The following is a 25,136-nucleotide window of genomic DNA, read 5'->3' as shown; positions in this document are numbered from 1 at the left end:
GGGGGGGGGGGGCAGCCAAAATTGTTTTTGCTTTGGGCGGCAAAAATCCTAGAGCCGGCCCTGCTGCTTAAACCACAACAGCACGAGAGATTACAATGGTCTTTATACAGATCAGCTTATTTAAAATAGTGATAAAAAGACTCTGGCTGAGTTAACATGTTTCCCTTTTTAAAATGTTGCCTATGCTACTGTACTGTGGGCCTCAAATTAACCAACAGCTTCAGTTTTTGAATTTTATAATTCTTGGTCTGTCATTTAGACAGAACTGAGCTGAGCATGCCCAGCGGACACGGCTGCCATAAAATCTGTTCTTCTCTTATTACAATCTCAGAAAAATTATTGCAGTTTTTTTTTGTTCCTACGTGTGCAATAAATTCTATTGCAAACAAGAATGCAAATCCAGGGTTTTACTGTAGGTCTGACTGCTTTATGAGACTGTTTTAGCTGAAAAGAAATGCTCATTAATGTTGCCAGTTACATTATAAAAGAGCTAAAAATGGATCAGTGAAGTCTGATGCAAAAAAGGAAATAACTAAATTGTCCTAAAAGAACTGGCTATGCTCATTTGATCAGAGGGTGATTTGAAAAATAATATCTATTGATAAGCAAATCCAATGCCTCCGCTTCGGTTCTTCCACTGAAGACATTTCAAATCAAATACCGTGCCCTCTGCAATCGGTGTCATATGCAAATAAATCTGTTCCCTTCGTTCTTCATTTTGGCTTGATCAATATGGAAAGCCTCATTTTCAAAGTTTGCCTAAGTTACCACCACTAAATGTGTGACACACCTGCTTTGCTCACAAATTTGCTCACAAATCTGCTATGCTGAATTTGAACCCATTGTCTCTTGTCCTGCCCTCTGTGGCAAAAGAGAACAACTTTTCTCCATCTTTATGGCAGCCTTTTAAGTATCTGAAGACTGCTATCATATCCCCGCTTACCTCTTTTCCAGACCAAACATACCCACTTCCTTCAGCTTTTACTCATATGCATTCCATCCCTTTGGTCATCTTTGTCGCTTGCCTCTGGATCCTTTCCAGTTTCTCTACATCCTTTCCATACATTGGTGACCAAAACTGGACACAGTACTCCAGCTGAGGCCTAACCAGTGCTGACTAGAGTGGTACTATCACCTCCCATGACTTGCATGCTATGCCTTTTTTAATGCAACCTAAAATTGCATTTGCTTTTTTTTGCAACAGCATCGCATTGCTGACTCATGTGGAGGTTGTGATCCACCACAATTCCCAGATCCTTCTCAACAGTGCTGCCAGTTTCCCCCCAATCTGTGTTTGTGCATTTTTTTCTTCTCGAAGTGTAGCACCTTACATTTGTCTTTGTTGAATTTCATTTTGTTGTCTATAGCCCAGTTCTCCAATTTATCAAGATCCCTCTGAATTTTAGCTCTATCCTCCACAGTATTGGCAACCCCCCCACATCTTTGTGTCATCTGCAAACTTGATCAGGATGCTCTCTATATCTACATCCAGGTCATTAATAACGATGTTAAACACCAGATCCAGAACAGATCCCTGTGGAACCCCACTTGAGACATTCCCTCCAATCCAACATCATTCCATTAATAGTTACTCTTTGACTCATGATCACTTCCTCCCAAGTTCCTGACCACCTTCATGTGTGAAACTAATTCATCACTGGTCAAAATGAGATCCAAAATGGATGACCCCCTATTTGTTTCCTCAACTTTCTGAAACAGAAAGCTGTCCTCTACATGCTAAGAATTTGCAGGACATATTAAGTTTTCTTGTAATAGTCTCCCAACAAATATCAGGGAAGTTAAAAAAAGTGACTTGCAGCCAAGCCAACAATAAAATGCTTATGAAGAAATCGATAAGCACTTCAATCCTTGATCAGGCCATCTGAACACACAATTCTACAATTTACATAGGATACATGTACTGAAGTGGTTAGCGCAGTGGACTGGAAGTCAGGACATTTCAGTTGCATTCCCAGTTCTCCTGTTAATCTACTATTTGGCACAGTCAATGAATAAAATAAAGCAAGACAACCATAAAATATTGCACAAAAAATTCACCAAAATTCAAAGGAAAGAAACTGATCTTTGTGTCTTATAGAGTGTTTCTAGGTATTTCTTCAATTCTGCCTGGATTAAATGTGTGAGCTTCTCCTTCAGGAGTTAATGAAAGGAGCAGAGAGGGAGACAGATTTCTTCATCACTGTGAATGCAGGATGAAATACTCACACAGCCACCCATTCCACACGCATGCACACGCTATGGGCTCATTTCTACCCTCAATTGTGCGTTACACACTGACCTCAATGGCAGTTGCACCCATGTAACTGAGCAGATTGGCCCCTCTTTCTTTCTTTCTTTCTTTCTTTCTCCCTAATGGCAATTCTCCCTCTTATGTATAAAACCAACTCCCTTGCAATGTGCCTTCCAACTCCTTGGAACTTGGCAATCATCTGACACCATCCATCTCCATTAGGATTATGTTTTAGCAACCGATGGTTGTCAACATTCATCTTCATTCATCAGTTATTTGGGAACTATAAACTGACATAGTTCTTTGTCTCAGAGTCAGATGAGCTCCACTGTTATTTGGTATCACTACTTTTTTGTAAAAAGCAACAGAGAGTCCTGTGGCACCTTTAAGACTAACAGATGTATTGGAGCATAAGCTTTCGTGAGTGAATACTCACTTTGTCAGATGCATGTAATGGAAATTTCCAGAGGCAGGTATAAATATGCAGGCAAGAATCAGTCTGGAGATAATGAGGTTAGTTCAATCAGGGAGGGTGAGGTCCTCTGCTAGCAGTTGAGGTGTGAACACCAAGGGAGGAGAAACTGCTTTTGTAGTTGGCTAGCCATTCACAGTCTTTGTTTAATCCTGATCTGATGGTGTCAAATTTGCAAATGAACTGAAGCTCAGCAGTTTCTCTTTGGAGTCTGGTCCTGAAGTTTTTTTTGCTGTTTTGTTGACTCATGTTTGTATGGTAAATGTCATCTGACATTAGCGGACTCCATTTTCCTCTCATGTTAACCCAGCAACATTTCATATTGCTCCTTTTCTCAGCTTTATATTCAGTCATCAATCCAGCATAATTTTCATTGTCTTCATTCATATGACTAGATCACATGCCTTTCTCCTTCGCATTCTAGGAATGTGTCAATTTCATGCATACAGTTTAGCAATGATAATTGTGCAGTTTAATTTATTAAAATTATCATGTGCTATCATGGCCAAGATATGTAACTGCTGTAAATTACTGTTTTCGCTGTGGTAAGAGAAAATGCATCAAGAACTGGCATGGTACAGTTCCTCTACTGATTTAAAATCTATTACAAACGCAACACGTCTCACTATTACACCTGATTTTGATACCTCACAGACACAGCCCAGCAGAAATAGTCTGCTTTCTCTACTAATGTATTTTTAGTATAAAAAGGAAAAAAGCTTATTTTAAATACTTTCTAAAAGCCCCTGTTCCAGTTATTTTTTAATTAACAAAAGTAGTAGGGTAGTCGTGCATGTGTGGATTACAACTATGAAAAGGAGAAACACAGACCTAGTCTGATGTTGTTAAAGGAAAATTAACTGATCAACTTTAAACAAGATAATCAATCTCACAGCAAAAAACATGCAGGAAAAATATTATTCTCCATGGACTGCGGCTTGTACAGGAGTGGCATTATCAAAGGCAGAGGCGGTATCCTCTTTCCCTTTACATATGCTTTATATTGTATTACTTTGGCAAGGGCCATCAAAAGTATTTACTCCCGTGCAAATAGAGTAAATAAATTGATGGGAGTTACTGTTCTTCTCTCATGAGACAAAGTTGATATCATTAATGCCCAATGTTATACACAGAAAATGAAGTTATTCTCCAGGTCAAACTCCTATTAATTACATTTCTATATAACTTAAGGTTTCAAAACCACCTGATCACAAGTATGTTTTACTAAGCCTGAGAAAAGTTGTTCAATTGCAGGGCAACACTTTCTAAACACTCACCAAAGTCAAAGTTGTCTTGTATAATGGATGGAAAATGTAAGAGCCTACGTACCTTGTACTCCTGCTGTTGAACAGGTGTGTACCAAACAGACTAACACTGTCTCTCTGGCACTGTCATCTTGACGTCATTGTTACTGGGTTGACAAGAAGTTTCCATGACAAATTAGAAAGCTGAGCCGTTATCCCCCATTCTGAGGAGACTAAAGTGGCCCTTTTTTCACACACTTTACAGGAACCACTCAGCTTCTCTCTCTCTTTTTTTCCCCTTTCTTTCTTTTTCTTTTTTTTCCTTTTTGGCAGGATGCACAGAGGGTGCACTAATGTGATTCAATTTCAAACCCCTTGCACTGTGGAAAAGTGAAATCAAGTTGTTTGTTGTTTCTTCCCTAACTTAAAATACATGGTGTTAGTCTTATCCCACTGTGATTACACCTACATGACCCACAACACAATGTTCTTTCAAGACCTTTTGCCTACTTCCAGGCTAACAGAAAGAACAGATAACACTGAATGAGAACAAACTTTGAAAGCAATGAACACAAATACTATTAAGTCATTTGTCTCTCTCCTTGGCTATAATTTATTACCTCCAGCAGGCAGAGCCCATAATAGCTAGCAGATGTCTGAAGCATCTCATTTTGAACTTTGCCTATGATTAAAAAGAGATTTCACACTGTTTAAATAGCAGCTGCAGAGTGAAACAATGTTGCCCTCCTAATGTGACAGAAACATACATCCTAACCTTTTAAAGGGGAGATTATTTATGTTCTGTAAACACAGATGAAACTAAGCAGCTATATATATATGCCTTGTTTTTCTTTTATTTGCAACAATCGACAGAAAACAACTGGTGGGGGGGAGAGGAGAAAAGACTGGATGACTGTCTGAATATTTCACCATGAGATTTTTTTATATTAAATACAGGACTACAGATTATGCCAGATAAGGGAAGGCTAGAATACTAATCATGTGGTTATGGGCAGCAGTTTGGAAATGACCTGTTTTACAAACAAGGCAAAAGTCTATTATTATATCTATTAATTACATTAAGATAGCATCCATAGCCCCCAGGATGCTAGGCCTGAGACAAAACACAGACAAAGACATAACTGCTATCTCAAAGAGTTTATTGTTTAAGAGGCTTAGTTACACCAGCATATCCACCTTGGCTTTACTGTTATAACTGAGAGCAGAATTTGGCCCACAGTATGAATTTTACTAGTCAAAGCAATGCACAGTCTCCCCTGTATTTAAACATCAGTGCCAGATCTTAAACTGGTGTAAAATAGCAAAACCTTTAAGCCTATTCATTCATGTAGCTCTGTGCTCCTATGATAAGAGGACTCCACCCAAAAAGCTAACTAACATATACATGGGTGAGCTTTTTGCTTGGGAAGTTAACACAAACAACTAGAAAGTTTAAATGTCAACGCACATTAATGTCCCTTTTCTTACTGCCTCCTGGGTGGAATGCAACTTTCTGATTTTCTTAATGAATTCCTCCTGGTTGTGTCTCTCTAGATAGGCACAAACAGAAATCTTTTTTTATGTGGCAGGTCAGGCCAATTGGAAACAGGTTTCCAGACTGTTTTGGTACTGAATCTTTATGCATCTGGTTTAAATTTATATTTTTATCCCCTTAGAACACACAACACTTTTCATAAGCCAGGTCTTTCCTAGTACACGTGCTTCTTTTGCTTTTGGTAATGAGGTTGCCACACTCTGCTTTGGAACAGATGTGAGTATGGGCCTGATACCGAGAAGTACTGAGCACCTTTGGAGGAAACTTAGCCAATTGTGCACACTTTTCCTGGGAGAGAACAAACAGCCCTTCCTGACCTCTGTAAAGATGAGTTTAAATCCTGAAGCACGACTGCTGATTACACCTATCTTAGCATGTATGATTATAGATCTTAGTATTGGGCATAAAATACCCAGAGCTTTTGAAAATACAGTCACAGTTTTTTATTCATTATCCCAAAAAGATGCACGACTCTAAGGCCATAATACAGCACAGAATTTAAATGCATGCTGAATTTTAAGCATGTGCTTAAATCCATTCCTATTAAGCAAAGCATGTAGCACATACTTCATGAGTCACATGCTTAAATCCTATTGAGTGAGTCCTAATTTGTAATTCAATCCAAACAGTTTGCATATATGCACCCCTCTTTTTCAGAATTAGTAACATTCTCATGAAACTAGAACAAAATGGTGGAGGGAACAGAAGGCCACCCGTAACCATCCCAAGAAATGGAGGATTTAGGATACATCCAGCTGATCCAAACAAATGATCTTTGGTCAAGGAAAGCAATAAGCAACAAGAACAAAAAACTCAGAACAAAACAACCCCTCCCCACCTATCCTGCAAAGTCCCTGCCAATACATCCCGGAGGACAATCTCTTCCCAATCACAAATATCTCTTTAATCCAGAGCAGTTGAACAAGAACCACCATGGTTATTTAAGTGCCCTTACTGTATATTATACATAGAGTATATATGGAATTAAAATTCATAGATGCTTTTACTATGGACCAATGCAGCATCTTTCCCATTCTCAGCAAATGACAACATCCTTAGCTCTGCAAACACATTTCCTGTATGTGCTTTTATTTAATTTACCACAATTTTTGAGAAATTTGCTCCATGGTGCTCATCGGGGCATCTGTTCTATTTCATACTTTGGAAATTCATTAATCTACAGTCATCCCTTTGAGCAACAATGCAGAAATTCAATGCTTGAATAGTTTCAATTTTTACAAGCCAGAAATGCTTTTTTAAGCAGTGGCCATATTATCTGAGAGCTGTATTTGATGTGACACATTTTTCATGGTAACTTGTGGGGGTAGGGGAAAAAACAGTAAATGAGAATCAAAGACTTACAAGTGCACATAAAATTCATAAATAGATTCCATACGAGGACCATTGACCATACAAGTTGCAGATTTTAAGGCTTAGGAGGAATAAATATTATTATGTGCTCTCTTGGGGATGGCTATATTCCAGTAAGGTATTATCACTGATCTGTTCCCATTACAATCTGTCCATTTCAGCGAAAATGACACGTTTGTGGGTTAGTGAAAAGGACCAATTGCAGATCTATGCTCTTTCCCACCACCCCTCCAAAAATATATATAAAAAAAGAAAGACGGGGGATAGAAAAGATATAATCACAACTATATTTCAATAGCGTGCCTGTCCATTGTAAAAATAACAACAGTATTTGCTAGTTATTTGTTGTGAAATAATGAACCTTCTGTACATTTATAATATTAATGCAGGCTTGTTAGGGAGCACCCTAATAAAAATAGATGGCTAACTAAAGCAAAAAAAGATGCTGCATTGTTTTACGAGGCAATAATCCAGTTCCAGAATGGATAAATCATAAACCCAGAAGCCAAAGAGTTTATCCCAAAGAGAGAGCTGGATCATTGCTGCAAAGAACACAACATAACTTTATTATTATTGTTATCTTGTTGCTGCTGTTGTTGTATGTTTCTGTACAGATGTGTTTTGAAAATAATTAAATCTGTAAGAATAACAGAAGGGCCAGACCAAGAGGTCTTGAGCCAGATCCTGTGATCAGTTGTGCCCTCGAAACATCCACTGACTTCAATAAGAGGAAGATTTTTTTTAAACTATATGGAAGAATTTGCTGCTTAGCAGTGAGAATGTTACTAATAACTGCATGGCACTAAATGTGAGCCAGGGTGACCTAGTGAATAGGCAATGACCTGGAATTCAGACAATGTGGGTTCTATTCCCAGCTCTAGCTTCCTATGTGACCTTGGTCTCTTTTTTTTTTTTTAAAGGGGATATTGGTATTTACCTCCTTTGCAAAGCACTGTGAGAACAACAGGTGAAAAACCTCATGTAAGAGCCAGATATTGTTATTTTATTAAATATAATGAAATGTAGCAAGATTTTGAGGATCACTCTCTCTTCATCAGGCGCTCAAAAGCTTGTCTCTTTCATCAACAAAAATTGGTCCAACAACAAATATTACCTCACACATCTTGTCTCTCTCGTATCCTGGGACAGACACAGCTTCAGAAGCACTGCACTTATAAGATTTGGACAGTTTGTCACCCAGTTAATAGCTGCTCAAATTGCATTGGTACATGCTGCTAACTGTGCTAACAAAAAAGAGTGTCCTGTGGCACCTTTAAGACTAACAGATGTATTAGAGTATAAGCTTTCGTGGGTGAATACTCACTTCACCCACGAAAGCTTATGCTCCAATACATCTGTTAGTCTTAAAGGTGCCACAGGACTCTCTGTTGCTTTTTACAGATCCAGACTAATACGGCTACCCCTCTGATATTTGTGCTAACAAGGTGCTAAATGTTCTATGATGTCATGAAAGTGCAGTAAAAACAAAGGCCCTGCTCTCAAATGTGTGGCTTTCTTCTCATGTATAATTTGCTTGTGACAAACTTGCTCCAGAACAGTAGTGTCCCAACCATTTCTCCCATTATATTGCATAAGGGTTTAATACAAAATCATGTCAGAGCTCCAGCGTGCACCTCTTCCTGGTGTTGTCTTTCTTGTAGAGAAGGCCTGGTGGTCAGCTGTCCCTCTGGTGTCTTTGGAGAAGCTTCCAGGCAGAACCTGGAACTAATGTGTTCAGGAGACAATAAACAGCCTTACACGGCAGCAGAGAGCAACGTAGGAGCTGCCCTATAAAGTGGCTACCAACATTCTCAGAGGCAGAATACACCAAATGCACCCCACTCCCTCTCTTAAAAAGGGACTCCAAATGGCTTCCTCAAACTATCCAAATGCATTGGGTAGTCTCAGCCAATGAGGAAATCAGAATCAATACAATGTGCCTACAACAAGCAACCACCTCAGCTCAAAATTAGAAAAAATAAAGCTAAAATTAACTACAGAATGTCTATCAACCTAATAGCAAAATATTTTCCATTTGAAACTTCAATGAGAAAAAAAAAATAAAAAAAAAATAGCTTCATAGAAAAAGACGGTTACTCACCGTTGTAACTGTTGTTCTTCGAGATGTGTTGCTCACATCCATTCCAGTTAGGTGTGTGCGCGCCGCGTGCACGATCGTCGGAAGATTTTTACCCTAGCAACACCCGGTGGGTCGGCTGTGGAGCCCCCTGGAGTGGCGCCGTTATGGCGCTGGATATATACCCCAGCCGACCCAGCGCCCCCTCAGTTCCTTCTTGCCGGCTACTCCGACAGTGGGGAAGGGGGGCGGGTTTGGAATGGATGTGAGCAACACATCTCGAAGAACAACAGTTACAACGGTGAGTAACCGTCTTTTCTTCTTCGAGTGCTTGCTCACATCCATTCCAGTTAGGTGACTCCCAAGCCCCACCTAGGAGGCGGGGTCGGAGTGAGACATTGCTGTGTGCAGAACCGCTGACCCAAAAGCAGCATCGTCTCTGGATTGTTGCACCAGCGCATAGTGAGTAGCGAATGTGTGGACTGATGACCACACTGCGGCTCTACAGATGTCGTGGATCGGGACTTGAGCCAGGAAGGCAGTCGAGGAGGCCTGGGCCCTCGTGGAATGAGCGGTGATGCGTGGCGTCGGTACACCGGCCAGGTCGTAGCAAGCACGAATACAGGACGTGATCCAAGAGGACAGGCACTGTGAAGAGACCGGTGAGCCCTTCATCCGGTCGGCCACCGCAACGAAGAGTTGCGTCGTTTTCCTAAATGGCTTTGTACGATCAATATAGAAAGCCAGGGCCCTGCGAACATCCAAAGAATGTAAACGCTGGTCTTGACGAGTAGCGTGTGGTTTCGGATGGAAGACCGGGAGAAATATATCCTGGTTAACGTGGAAAGGTGAAACCACTTTTGGAAGAAAGGCAGGGTGGGGGCGAAGCTGCACCTTGTCCTTGTGGAACACCGTGTATGGGGGCTCGGACGTCAGCGCCCTGAGTTCGGAGACGCGCCGTGCTGAAGTGATGGCTACGAGGAAGGCTGTCTTCCAGGATAAGTACAGGAGTGAGCAGGTCGCCAATGGTTCAAACGGAGGCCCTGTGAGCCTGGAGAGCACGAGGTTGAGGTCCCACGCCGGAACCGGCTGTCTTTGCTGTGGGTACAGCCGATCTAAGCCCTTGAGGAATCTAACGACCATCGGGTTAGAGAAGACCGAGGACGTGAGTTCTCCTGGGTGGAAAGCTGAAATAGCGGCGAGGTGAACCCTGATTGAAGATATCGCCAAGCCTTGCTGTCTAAGGGACAGGAGATATTCTAGAATAAAAGGGATAGGTGCCTGCAAGGGAGACGTAGCTCGTTGCTCACACCAACAGGAGAACCTCTTCCACTTGGCTAAATAAGTGGTCCGCGTAGAGGGCTTTCTACTTCCCAGCAGGACCTGTTGGATGGCCTGCGAGCATTGCCGCTCTGAGCGACTCAACCATGAAGCATCCACGCAGTGAGGTGGAGCGACTGCAGGTCGGGGTGACACAGCCGGCCGTGGTCCTGAGAGATGAGATCCGGACTCAAGGGGAGCGTGATCGGCCTCTGTACTGACAGCTCCAGCAGTGTGGTGTACCAGTGCTGTCTCGGCCAAGCGGGAGCGACTAGAATTACCCGTGCCTGGTCCCTGCGGATCTTGAGCAGCACCCTGTGGACCAGCGGGAATGGAGGAAAGGCGTAGAACAGATGGTCTTTCCATGCCATGAGGAAGGCGTCTGACCGAGAGCCTGGGGCTCGCCCGTGTAGGGAGCAGAATGCCTGGCACTTCCTGTTGGCCCGAGATGCGAACAGGTCGATCTGGGGAAACCCCCACCTCTGGAAGACGGAATAGATGATGTCCGGGCGAATCGACCACTCGTGCGTCTGGAAGGACCTGCTGAGACGGTCTGCCAGCGTATTCTGGACTCCAGGGAGGAATGATGCCGTGAGATGTATCGAGTGGGCGATGCAGAAGTCCCACAGGCGAAAGGCCTCTTGGCATAGGGGAGATGAGTGGGCTCCGCCTTGCTTGTTGATGTAAAACATGGCCGTGGTGTTGTCGGTGAGAATCAGCACGCAACGGCCCTGTAGGAAGTTGAGGAAAGCCTGACAAGCCAGGCGCACCGCCATCAGCTTTCGGACGTTGATGTGCAGGGCTAGTTGGGACGCGGACCACAGGCCTTGGGTATGGTGCTCCCCCAGGTGAGCGCCCCATCCTAGAGATGAAGCGTCCGTAACTAGGTGGAGGGAGGGCTGTGGGGCGTGAAAGGGCACTCCTGCACAGACCGCCGTGCGATCCGTCCACCAGGTGAGGGAGGCCAAGACCGAGGCCGGAACCGTGACCACCATGTTCAGGTCGTCTCGATGAGGACGGTAAACCGATGACACCGAAGTCTGCAGTGGGCGAAGTCGCAGCCTGGCGTGCCTGGTTACGTAGGTGCACGAGGCCATGTGGCCCAAAAGGGCAAGGCATGTTCTTATGGTGGTAATTGGGAAGGCCCTGAGTCCTTGAATGACGCTTGAGATGGTATGAAAGTGGCTGTCTGGCAGGATGGCTCGGGCACGTCTGGAGTCCAGGATTGCTCCAATGAACTCTATTCTCTGAGTTGGTACTAGAGTGGACTTCTCTCTGTTGAGTAGAATGCCCAGCTCGTGGAAAGTGTATGTCACTATGTGGACATGAGCCTGCACTTGGTCCCTGGTGCGGCCGCGTACCAGCCAGTCGTCCAAGTACGGGAACAGCTGTATCCCTTGTCGACGAAGGAAGGCCGCGACGACTGCCAGACACTTTGTGAACACTCTGGGTACAAGCCGAAGGGAAGGACTGCGAATTGGTAGTGCACCCTGTTTACTACAAATCGCAGGAAGCGCCTGTGGGGCGGATAAATCGCTATATGGAAGTAAGCGTCCTTCATGTCGAGGGCGGCGAACCAGTCTCCAGGATCCAGTGAAGGGATGATGGTCCCCAATGATACCATGCGGAACTTCAACTTTACTATGAATTTGTTGAGTCCGCGCAAGTCTAGGATGGGCCATAGACCCCCTTTCGACTTGGGTATCAGGAAGTAGCGGGAATAAAACCCCCTGCCCCTTAGCTCCGATGGAACCTCCTCTATGGCCCCCATAGCAAGGAGCCCAAAAACCTCCTGTGTAAGGAGTTGCTCGTGAGAAGGGTCCCTGAAGAGGGACGGGGAGGGGGGGGCGAGGAAAACTGGAGGGCGTATCCCCTCTCCACCGTGCGAAGGACCCAGCAGTCTGATGTTATAAGAGACCAAGCACGGTGGAAACGGGAGAGGCGATCCCGGAAGGGGGGAACCGAATCCTGGAAGCCGGTTGAGGTGCCGTCCTCGACCGCACCTTCAAAAGGTTTGCCTAGGCCCTGAAGGTGGCCTAGGCTGGCCCTGGTTCTGACTGGGTTGAGGGCTGGTCGACCTTCGCCTACCGCCTCGACCCCGCCTCCTAGCAAAGTCCTGTCTTGGACGAGGCAGGGGAGGGTAGAACCGCTGAGGCTGGGGCCTGAAGGGTCTGCGCTGAGGCCCTGGAACATGCATCCCCAGGGAGCGCATCATTGTCCGGGAGTCTTTGAGATTTTGGAGCCTAGAGTCCGTCTTCTCCGAAAAGAGGCCCTGGCCCTCAAACAGAAGATCCTGCAGGGTCTGCTGCAGTTCAGGTGGCAAGCCTGACACCTGGAGCCAGGAGATTCGCCGCATTGCTATCCCCGACGCCAGGGTCCTAGCGGCCGAGTCCGCTATGTCAAGGGAGGCCTGCAGGGAGGTGCGTGCCACCCGCTTGCCCTCCTCTACCAAGGCCCCGAACTCTTCCCTCGATTCCTGGGGAACCAGCTCTTTAAATTTCCCCATCGAGGACCACGAATTAAAGCTGTAGCGGCTCAGGAGCGCCTGCTGATTCGCCGCCCGCAGTTGCAGTCCGCCAGCCGAATAGACCTTGCGTCCGAACAAATCGAAGCGCTTAGCGTCCTTCGATTTGGGCGCAGCAGCCTGCTGGCCATGGCGCTCCCGTGCATTAACTGACGAAACCACCAGTGAGCACGGTTGGGGGTGAGTGTACAAGTACTCATGTTCCTTGGAGGGGAGGGCACAAAGTACTTCCTCTCAACCCCTCTGGCCGTGGGCGGAATAGAGGCCGGGGTTTGCCAGATAGTGGTGGCGTTCGCCTGAATAGTGCGGATCAGCGGTAACGCCACCCTAGATGGAGCATCCGCTGAAATGATGTTCACAATGGGATCATGGACCTCCACAATCTCCTCCACCTGGAGGTCCATATTGCGAGCCATGCGGCGCAGCAGGTCCTGGTGGGCCCGAAGGTCTATAGGAGGCGGCCCAATGGCGGATGTACCCGCTACGGCCTCATCAGGCGAGGACGAGGAGGATGCCCCCGGTGGCAAGGGGTCCAATGGCTGATCCTGCTCCAGGTGTTCCTGGAGCTGGGCATCGCCTGCCCCCTGGTCCATGGCCTCTGCCAGTGTGGGCACTGGAGCCTCCACGCCCCTTGGAGGAGGGCGGGAGATGGTGGACTCTGGGACCCTGGGCTCAGAACAGCCCGAGCGGGAGGCAGATGGCGGAGCCCCTTGTGCCTGATGGTAGGCCCAAGGAGTCCAGAAGGACCAATGCGCAGGTCCCTGCGTAGGGTCGTCGGTCTCCTGCAGGTGGCCGACCTCCACTGCATCCGACGAGCGCGATGCGAAGATGATCTGGGCCGCGAGTACGACCGGTGCCGAGGTGATATTCGGCGCCGGGACTCCGAGCGGCGTCGGGACCTGCTCCGAGACCTGGAGCGGTGCCGAGAGACTTGAGCTGGCGACGGTGGGCGCATCAGGGCAGGCTTGCCTCTGGACTGCGGCACGCGTGGAGCCACCGGTGCCGGGAGTTGTGACGGCGCCGGCTCCATGAGGGCGATCAGGTCCCTCGCCGTCGCAAAAGTCTCCGGGGTGGAAGGGAGACAAGGTTCCACCACCAGCCTAGGTGGTGAAACAGTCCGCACCGGACTCAACGGCCTCGGTGCCGGAGTCGACGGTGTGGCCGCCTGCCTTTGGCGGTCCAACTGCGGACGCGGCTCTACCCCCGGCACCGGGGGAGCCGGTATCTTCACGGCAGCAACATCCTGCGCCTTGGTGGCCTTCTTATGGCCCGGAGAAAGGGATCGGCGCCGAGGCTCTTTAGGCGGGCGCGGTGCCGACGTCGGCCGGTGCCGAGCTGTCTTTTCCGCCGCACCGGTCGGGGCCGCCGGGGCGCTGCGCACCGAGGCGCTCGGTGCCGGGGCTGGGCGCGCTGAGGGAGGATCCGGGCTAAGTGCCGCCTCCATGAGGAGCTGCCGAAGCCTAAAGTCCCGCTCCTTCCTTGTCCGAGGCTTGAAGGCCTTGCAGATCTGGCACTTATCTGCGTGGTGGGATTCCCCGAGGCACTTCAAGCAGGAGGTGTGCGGGTCGCTCGTGGGCATAGGCTTCGCGCAGGAGGCGCACTGCTTGAATCCAGGAGCCTTGGGCATGAGCCCGGCGAAGCGCCGAGGGGAAAAAAAAGGGGTGGGGGAGAACGACCCCCTTAATCCCCAGTTGACAGTTTAAACTACAAAACTAACTAACTATCTAAAAACATCTTAACAACTATAAACAACTCTAAACAACTATCTAGACTAATGAAAAACGAATAAAGCTAGGGAGTGTGGAGATCAGCTATGCCGCGCTCCACAGTTCCAACGACCGTCAGGGGCGGTAAGAAGGAACTGAGGGGGCGCTGGGTCGGCTGGGGTATATATCCAGCGCCATAACGGCGCCACTCCAGGGGGCTCCACAGCCGACCCACCGGGTGTTGCTAGGGTAAAAATCTTCCGACGATCGTGCACGCGGCGCGCACACACCTAACTGGAATGGATGTGAGCAAGCACTCGAAGAAGAACCCATGTTTCATGAAGTTAAAAACAGGGTCATTTTGACATGAAATTATCATCCAGGAATGTTTCAGCCAGCAATATTCTCTCATTACATTGCCTGAGGCCTTAACACCCCAATGAACTATTGCTTCAACAACCTCACAATATACTGCATGATGGTTCAGTACTCTAGTGCATTAATATACCAAGCATCTTTTGCTGTATCCTATTACCCAAATGTATTAATGCTTCAATAATCTGCTTTAGCATGTTGCACAAAGCCTTAACACACCAGGATTTAGTGCTGTAATAATTTCCTGTCTGGTATAAATATTTAACAGTCCTGCTTTAATTTCATCTCATGCCAGTGTATTTGTGTGCACATAAGTTAAGTTTGTACGTGATTGTTCACTGCACAAAATTTCTAAATTTTGTTTTGCTAAACAAAAAAAGAGATAGGATTAATCTCTGGGAGCATTTTGTTAGTAGTATTATTATACAATCTATTTTTAAAAGGCTGCAGGGTTCCTGGCTCTCACGTTATGCTATAAGTGAGATGTCAGATGCAGATAAAGATAGGAGTGATACCTCAACTCCAGTCTATTTCTCCTGCAATTCATGTTAGATCAGGGATATGATTTCACTCAGACTATGTGGCATTATTTGAAAAGGATTCTTTATGTATTTTATTATCTTTAAAATATATGTGTTTTAATAATACAAGTTTCAGAATATTTTTTAGCATAACTTTGTTAATACTAGTGCTGAGCACTCATACAAGGTGTGATTGTGTGAATTTGTGTAATTTAAGAGTAAGGTATTATGCACAGCCTCATTATCTCAGAAGCAGCAATGGGCGGAAAAAGCTGCAGAACTCGGGGGAGGCTCCTTAAACCCTCCTCTGCATTGCATACCCGGTAAGGTCCAGGTGAGATTCATAGATTCTAGGACTGGAAGGGACCTCGAGAGGTCATTGAGTCCAGTCCCCTGCCCTCATGGCAGGACCAAATATTGTCTAGACCATCCCGGATAGACATTTGTCTAAGCTACTCTTAAATATCTCCAGAGATGGAGATTCCACAACCTCCCTAGGCAATTTATTCCAGTGTTTAACCACCCTGACAGTTAGGAGCTTTTTCCTAATGTCCAACCTAAACCTCCCTTGCTGCAGTTTAAACCCATTGCTTCTTGTTCTATCCTTAGAGGCTAAGGTGAACAAGTTTTCTTCCTCCTCCTTATGACACCCTTTTAGATACCTGAAAACTGCTATCATGTCCCCTCTCAGTCTTCAGTTTTCCAAACTAAACAAACCCAATTCTTTCAGCCTTCCTTCATAGGTCATGTTCTCAAGACCTTTAATCATTCTTGTTGCTCTTCTCTGGATCCTCTCCAATTTCTTCACATCTTTCTTGAAATGCGGTCCATCTCTTACGTGCTTTACAACATGAATCAAGGAATTACCACAACATCCTTTGTTCCCCATTTCACAGACAGAGAATCTCAGACAAATAATTCAAGTGACTGGTGTAAGGTTAAAGAGAGAATCAGTATTAAAGGCACAATTAGCACTCAAAGGCCCTTTGCTCTCAATGCTTTGCTCAGATTATACCTGTCTCTCCAATTATACGAGAGAGATTCTTAGATTACAGGTTCACTTGATATTTTCTCTTCCCTGGCTAGTTATCTCTTGCTGCCATTCACAAATATGTTTCCAGTTTCCCCAAGGTTGGGTACCTCATTACTTATTGATCTACCCCACAACCTGAGAGGATTGTTGAGCATCCAGGTTTAAATTAACAAAATTCCTGCAGTATCTGAAGACTACAAAATAAAATAAAGTGGGGACAATACATCTCAGCCTGATTTTGTGGATTATATGTGTGAAATAACACATATAATCCACAATAACATACATACAAGGACAACTAAACCATATCAACAAGATTGCTTGTGGCACCAATTTATGGAGCTATGGACACACACTCAGAGCTGAAATATTTAAAAGAAGTGTGGAGAAAAAACTATTTAAAAAGTTATATAGATCAAGATGGAGCGATGCATGCTGGGAGGGGGTACTCTGAGCAGGCTATACCTATGCATGAGAGAGAGGGGTGGCTGAAATTTATTCAATTTCATGTAGCCCTTGGCTTTCTGGGAAGTTGTTAAGGCAGAAACTTTAGGCCCAATTTACTATTGGTGTAACTGGAGGCATGGGGTTTCTACTGTATTCACTGGGTTATATCTGCATACACCAGCACTGAATTTGACCCATAGGATCAGATTCTGCTCTCCGTTAAACTGTTGTGACTCAAGAGTCATTCCACTGAAGTCAATGGAATTACAACTATGTAAAACTGTTCTGAAAGGAAACAGAATCAGGCCCATCTGTGAATATATACAATTATGAGAAGCTCATTTAGTAAAACTAGCCTAGATGATGGGGTTAAAGTGCAGATACCTGCAGCTCTGTACCATCCTCTAGGGATTTGTAATTATTTTAATTACATGTTCACTTTTGGAAATCATTCTTTTGTTGGTACTACTCAAGATATCATATTCATAAAGCATTCTCTAGGCTGCTGCACATGCAAATCATACCAGCCAATATGATGAGTACCAACGAGCAAGAGTCTGGCTATCAAAAGAGAACCAACAAGACAGTCTAAACAGTGTTTTCCCCAGGAATTTAAATTAGAGGAGGTGTTCAAATTTACAGGGGTGGGGGGCTGGAAAACGTACTGCATGTAACTAACTGGCAACTGGGAGAGGGAGGAGGATGTTCGGGGGTAGGGGGGGTGAATGCAAGAAAATAAAAAATAAAGTGACCAAATGCCCAACCCATAGTTGTGAAGATAGATGAGATCAGACAAATGATCCATTAATCAAGTACAAAGAACACATTTTCACTGGGTTTCAAGAACAGCATATAGATAATTACTTCGATATCAATAATATCTTCAGATATAAATGATTGTGGGAATTCTTTATGTAACATGACACCTTTAGGTAGGTTATCAACAGCGGTAATTGAACCCCAAACCTCTGAATCTAAAAGCATGAGTCTCTACTGCCTGAGGTATAAACAACCCAGTGCTATTAGTTTAAAGCCAGTAGCAAACTTACTATGAGCTCAGAGCATCACACTGTGTTAGGGTGCATTACACTAACATGAGGCCAAATCTTGGCCCCCATTGAAGTCAAAACTCCCATTGGCTTTGATGAAGGCTGGATTTAGCCCATGCACATGGTTGAACTAGTTGCCAAATATGCAGGTGGGAAGGAGTTTTATTGCAGAGCTTATTGACTTGTAGCTTAGACGGGAATGCTTGCCTTCCTCTGATGCAGTGAGCAGGCATCATCTGCTAGGCTCAAACTGACATATCCCATATGATCAATTTCATATGATTATTGAGGTTGGGGGACACTGACAGAACTTGTTCCCATCTTCTGTTTTTATGTAGCAAATGAAGACATTAGATAAGCAGTCTTTTGTGTAGCTTTTTTCAAACATTTCACTCTAAGGCCTTTTCTTATCCACAGTTTAAATCAATGATTCCTTTGTGATTGTTATATTGCCCATGCAAGCAGCTAAGAGAGAAAAAAAAATCAATTTCCTATTACAGGAGGTAGACGCAACCAATTTCATTATGAAAATATGAGTCTATCTGAACAATTTCTGGAAAAGTCATATGCCCACTCACTCTTAACTGTGAGCGTTATACTTTGCATCGCCCACACTACCAGCCAGTTAACTTCTGCCTACAACAAAGAAATAAATCTGCATACAGGCCCTGATTCAACAAAGGACATCCTCAATCCATCCCCATTTAGTGAAACACTGAAGCACATATTTAAGCCCCGTTGACTTCAGAGGGACGTATGCACGTTTTTAACATTATGCACATGCTTTGCTGAATTGGGGCCTACCTGCCAGTCCTGAATCAAGTAGAGTACTGAATAGATCAGCCACTTAAGCTAAATGAGATACACAGGGTGTGCAGCTTCAGATGCCACATAGGAAAACTCATCATAATGTACATTCCATTGATACTTACTGCTTCCCCTTCCCTCCTGCTGCCTCACTGACATTCAAAACTGTTTCTGTAGCTGACAGTAATGCAATGCAATGGGAATGGTTCCAGCTGGATAATCTAACAGTCCTAAACCTTTCAAGCTCAACAATTTAAAGTGACATACGTTATATTTTTATGTACCCAGCAAACCCATCCTGCTGTAGTAGTAAACAACCAAAGGAAGTGACACTGTAGTTAAGTAAAACAGATTGAAATAAATGCTCAATTCCAGTGACAAGGAGTTTTCTTCTTCTTTTTTTGTTTCTGAAGTACTATAAATCTCCACTGCTGTTTACCTTAACACGGTGGCATACTGCTTCTAAAAGTTTCTGAGGGTCCAAAAGTTTTTGTGTCCTCTGCATTTTGAAAAAAAGAAAAAGACTTAGGGTGACCGGATGTCCCGATTTTATAGGGACAGTCCCGATTTTTGGAGCTTTTTCTTACATAGGCACCTATTACCCCCCACCCCGGTCCCAGTTTTTCACACTTGCTATCTGGTCACTCTAGCGAAAAAGTGGACATTATTCAGGCTTTTTCAGTGGACTGGTTCCTCCTCTGCATTTTCTGAATCTGAAAATACATTTAATTTGAAAACTCCCAATCAAACCCTGGAATTATTTGTATTATTATTATTTACATTTTTACATTCAGAATCTTTCCCAAGAACAAAGCAAGAGGCTTGTTGCACAAAGCAAACAGCATGTGGGCTGAAACTGCAAGGCAAGACCACATCCATGCTCCCTTATCAACTATATTACTACTTAACCTGGGGGGCAATGTACACCAGGGCAAGTGATTTCCTCATGACATGTTATTGTGTGAGAGTCAGAGCCCTTTAGTGATCCAAAGCAAAGGTAAGTGAATTTCTATATATTCTGGAAAATGCAGGTAAGGAAGTCTAGTGCAAAGCAGTTACAATTTACAAGCAACAATGCAGGGTCCTTTCTTCACACTAAGAATTTCTTATAAACAACTTCTACACTGATTAAGAAGTCCTTTCAATCAATTACTATATTAGACTCTGTCCTCTGATTAACAGTAACCTTGCCTCTAATAAAACAGAATTAGAAATCTACTTCTAATTGTTTCTCTAGGCCATGCCACTCATTTTTGTCTTCTATGGGGAGTTCTGCACCTCGATGTTAGCGATCACTGAAATACAGCCAGCCTCCTATGGGATGGAAGATGGCAGGCAGTAAGCAGCTCACAACACGACTATACAAGAATCAGGACACAGAATGAAGTATACCCTATCCTGACCAGACAATTGATTTGAGATACAGAACCCGATTCTTCTCTCACACCAGTTTTATACTGTGATGTCAAAGGAGATATTCCTGATTTACACAGGGGTAGATGAGAGGAGGAGAAGGCCCACTGTCATATAATGATTCAAATGAAAACTAAATAAATGCCCTTCCTTAAATAAGAACATGCATCTTACCCACATAAAGAGGAGGGAAAGCCAAGGAGATGAGGATGTCTGCCATGGCCCTTACTCTCCATATAGCTAATTCTGGAAGCTCTTCATGTCAGAATTCTTCTCTTCATTCTTGCAATGAGCTGCTTCAGATACGCTACTGCACTTGAATTCTCAAGCATCCAAGAAGAGACCCCTCCGACACATAAACCCTTTAGGATCATGGTGCCCGTGCAACAAACAAATCAGTGAATGCATTTGTCCCGGAGTGCCAGCTCTTGAATGATTCACTCTACATTTAGATGAAGTGCTCTCCTATAATTATAGTTGCTTGTTGGTCTCACTTGCCTCCTCCCTTCTATCTCTCTCCTCAAGCCCCAGGCTCAGCTAGAGAACACTGAATCACTCTTTAGTATAATTAGGGTTTCAACTAAATTCACGGCTTGTTTCTCTGTCCATTTGGGAGCCTGATAAAAAATTCCCAAACCAAGACCCTAGCCTGGAACAATAAAGACCTTTGGGAAAACTTGAATCTGGATCCAGATCTAATTTCAAATAAATAAGTTAAATTAAGTTTGGACTCTTTGGCCCTGAGAAAACAAGAGGGAAGGGGGAATGATATAGACAATTAATGTTTTGAATTGCACCATCTTATACATGGTAGGTACTGCAATGAATAAATACTGTAAATGGATTTCCTAGACAGGCAGAGTTTGGCTGAGCAGATACAGCACTGGATTGGGACTCAAGAGACCTAGTACTAATTTGGACCTACCATTGGTAAACTCTGTGACTACAGGTAAATCACCATGCCTCAGTTTCTCTACCTTTTAAAATTGGGATAATGACACTGCCCTCTTTTGTAAAGCACTTTGAGATCTATGGATGAACATCATTATATAAGTATCAGAGGGGTGGCCGTGTTAGTCTGGATCTGTAAAAGCAGCGAAGAGTCCTGTGGCACCTTATAGACTAACAGACGTATTGGAGCATGAGCTTTCGTGGGATGCATCCGACGAAGTGAGTATTCACCCACGAAAGCTCACGCTCCAATACGTCTGTTAGTCTATAAGGTGCCACAGGACTCTTTGCTATCATTATATAAGACTCATTAAGTATGAAGGGAGTGGCAAGCATTGGTCTGCTTTATCAACTGAGCCCCATCTCCACCCGATCTGTGATAGTTAGTGGTAAACTCTAAGGGTGATATCCTGGCTCCATTGAACTCCATAGGAGTTTTGCTATTGACTCCAGTAGGGCCAAGATTTCATGCTACGAATACAGAGATGGCTCTTCCTTCTTTGTACCTGCTAGCTCACTGGAAGACTGGGATCAGGCATGTGGAAAGTGAAGCATTCATGTGTTGGAAAGTGCAATCAGTTTAGCCTTCCAGCCTGGCCATGCTTTGGGATATTTTCTGTTTGTTTGCTTATGAAAAAGGGGGGAATGCTTTGTTCAAAGGCTGGGACCAAATCCTGCTACCACTGAAATGAATGGCAAAACTGCCCCTGAATTCTAGGAGTGTGGGTTCTGTTCCCAGATTTTTAGGTGCGCTGAGTCAGATTCTCAGCCGATATAAAGTAACATAGTTCCATTGAGATCAATGGATCAAAGCTGATTTATATTAACTAGGAATATGGCCCATTACTTTCCCCCTCCATTTTTCCATATAGGTTGCTTTTTCTCCATCAGCATAGATCTGTGGATCTTGTAAAAGATGGGACTTACCACTCCTGTAGGGTTATGAAAAAATGAGGCCTTAATTCTAGGAGGCTTCTGTGTGTCCAAACAGGAAATTCCTGAACTTAGAGGCACTTAGCCTGAGCTCAGTCAGCAATGAAAGAAACATACTGTCTCATGTATCTCACACTAACAGCCGTGTAACCCTGTTGGACGCCTCTCATCTGCCAACTGCCTGCCTCTTTTTTATGGCACACAGCTATTGCATTTCAGTTTTAAAATATTATAATTTTGTGAGCACAGTGTGGCTAGGCACCTCACAGAAACATAGCCCTTGCCCCAAAGTAGATAACACAACAGAGGGTGTCATAAACAAACAATAAAGGAGTGAGGGAAAAGAGAAGGAGCATGAGAACAACAATATCACATGGTAACTATGGCTTGGTCTACCGTTAAAAGTTAGGTTGAAAAAAACCACACCCTTCACTGACATAACTATGCTGATCTAACCGGAAGTGTAAATGCAGGTATGTTGAGGGAAGAATTCTTCAGCTAATGTATCAGAGGGGTGGCCGTGTTAGTCTGGATCTGTAAAAGCAGCAAAGAGTCCTGTGGCACCTTATAGACTAACAGACGTATTGGAGCATGAGCTTTCGTGGGTGAATACCCACTTCATCGGATGCATGTCACGAAAGCTCATGCTCCAATACGTCTGTTAGTCTATAAGGTGCCACAGCACTCTTTGCTGCTTTTACAGCTAATGTAGCTAACTTCATTCAGGAAGCTGATATTCCTGCACCAAAGGATTATGCTGGCCTAGCTAAGCCAGCAACATAGTTATGCCGGTATAGTCTCTGGAGTGTAGACATAACCTATGTGAAGTCCAGAAACATCTTGATGGTCTTGTTAAACGACAGTTTTTTTTAAATAAACTCCCTTCTCATGGGTGACATTTCTTTCTCGGAGGGATTCAGGTGTGACTTAGTGTCAAGGGCTAGGGCAGCACGCGAGGACTTTGGTTTTGTAGAAGGGAATGAACATGGCACCAAGGTAAGTGCCATTGGAAGAATGCCAGAGGACAGGAGGAATGTGAAAAAAAAGAAGCTCAGAGATAATGGTCAGGAATGAGTGACCTTGAGAACAAAGACTGGAAGCTTGCATGCTTCTTATCTGATGAAAACCTTAGTAGCTTCTTACTACATAAAGAGCCTGGGATATTAGCTTCTAAAAGAAGGATAGCCTGTAAAATACAGGATGGATGGTTGCTTAGTGAGAGGCCTAGGAAGATGCAACTGGTCTCTGTGATCTGTGGCAGGCTACAAGGTTTAAAAAAAAAAAAGCCTGTGTGTTTGTGTATCTCATTTTACCTTTCTTCAACCTCTGACAACGTTACTGTTCTAAAAGCTGGCATTTGGAGCTATTGCTTAACAAATAAAATTCTGACTGCACGCAGTAACCCAAGCAGGAACTTTGTCTTGACTTCTAGAGACTACACAGTACAGTATCAACATTTTAGCAGTAATGAGTAGGGTGACCAGATGTCCTGATTTTATAGGGACAGTCCCGATTTTTGGGTCTTTTTCTTATATAGGCTCCTATTACCCCTCACCCCCTGTCCCGATTTTTCACACTTGCTTTCTGGTCACCCTAGTAATGAGGCAAACTGAAGTCCCAGTCCTACGAGATGCCAAGGCTCCCAGCCTCAACGGCCACTGACGTCAAGCAGAGTTGGAACATAAAAGCTGCCATAATAGGTCAGATCATGGATGGTCTATCTTGCACAATATTTTGTCTCAGACAGCAGCCCATTGCCCGTACCAAAGCTTTAGGGGAGGCAAGTATACAGAACAGGGCAATTATGGAGTGATCTGCCCCATCTTCCCCTCCTGGCTTCTGGCAATCAGAGATTTAGTGTCACCCCAATCATGGGGTTGCGTCCCTCACCATGCTGGCTAATATCCATTGATGGACCTATCCTCCATGAATTTATCATCCAGTTCTTTTTTGTACCCAATTATACTTTTGGCTATCATAACATCTCATAGTTCCACAGGTTATTTGTGTGTTGTGTATCTCCCTATCGCAAGTTATGCCAATCCCTTAAAGAAAGAGAGGCGTTTCTGAGAGAAACTTTGGTGTAGCCTGCCTGGAGAAAGAACCTATGGTAATAATCAATAAATATTGTAAGTGTGGAAAATTTCTAGTATTATTATTTATTAAGGCTACAGTATTATAGTAACTCTTAAAGGCCCAATCATGACCAGGGCCCTTTTACTGGGCACTGTACAAACAGAAGTAGACAAAAATCCCTGTCCTGAAGAATTTACAATCTAAGAATTAGCCTTCCATTTGTTTCCTTCTCGCATGCTCAGGTACGTGCCTTTTATCAAGAAGACCCTATACTTGGGACACTCTCTCACCATGTGCCAAATGTTGTCCTTCTGCTCTTCCTTCATGCCCACCTTTGGTTTACCTTCCAATATTGATCTTCTCTGTAACTCTGATCTTTGATCTCTGCTGATCATTGGTCTCTTATAATTTTTCTGGCCACTCAACTCTTATCTAAGGATGCTCGAAGTTCAATCTCTTCTGATCATTGATCTCTGGTCTTTTCTGATCATACTTGATCCTGATCTTTATAATAGATTTGTCTGAGTTATATTACAAGCTCCTCATGGTAGGGACCATGTCCTTCAAATATTGGTAAAGCTCCTTGTACAACTCTGTACAACTCTGTAGGTCTTGAATGGGGTCTGCAGGGTTTCCGATTGACTGTCACTGCTCTGCTACCACCCAGCAGCTCACTGCTAATAAACTGACCAGGAGAGACCATGAAACCCAAAGTTACCCATCAGGGAGGGTTTCTCTGGGCTTGACTGGAAGAACAATGTGAACTCTGATTGGTCAGGGCTTCCTATTTAAACCCAAAGAGAGGCAGAGGAATTTGTCTACATAAGTGGCCTCTACCTGGCTGCTACACTGGACCTTGCCTTCGTGCCCGACTCCTGAACTCAGCTTCTCTGCCTTGCTCTTCATTCCTGCTTTCTTGACCTGTTCCTGGTTCCTGTGTTATTGCCTGGTTTTAGACTCTGAATCTGGCTCTGACCTTTGGCTTGACTTTCCACTTTCAACTCTGACCTT

At 44.4% G+C, this 25,136-nt stretch overlaps 1 protein-coding gene across 1 annotated transcript in view; it reads right to left on the bottom strand.

Annotated features, from left to right (window-relative positions):
• KALRN (kalirin RhoGEF kinase) overlaps positions 1-25,136 on the bottom strand; it is a 716,112-nt gene that overhangs the window by 149,791 nt on the left and 541,185 nt on the right. Inside the window, exon 34 of the mRNA XM_026647403.1 lies at positions 19,192-19,251. Within this exon, the coding sequence (XP_026503188.1) occupies positions 19,192-19,251 (60 nt within the window). The remainder of the gene's footprint in view (positions 1-19,191; positions 19,252-25,136) is intronic.

The sequence above is a fragment of the Terrapene carolina genome, unplaced genomic scaffold (genome assembly GCF_002925995.2).
Source record: "Terrapene carolina triunguis isolate 2854851 unplaced genomic scaffold, T_m_triunguis-2.0 Scaffold62, whole genome shotgun sequence".
Lineage (NCBI taxonomy): Eukaryota > Metazoa > Chordata > Testudines > Emydidae > Terrapene > Terrapene triunguis.
Note: the sequence above shows the minus strand (reverse complement) of the source record. Positions and strands in the feature narration are given on the sequence as shown.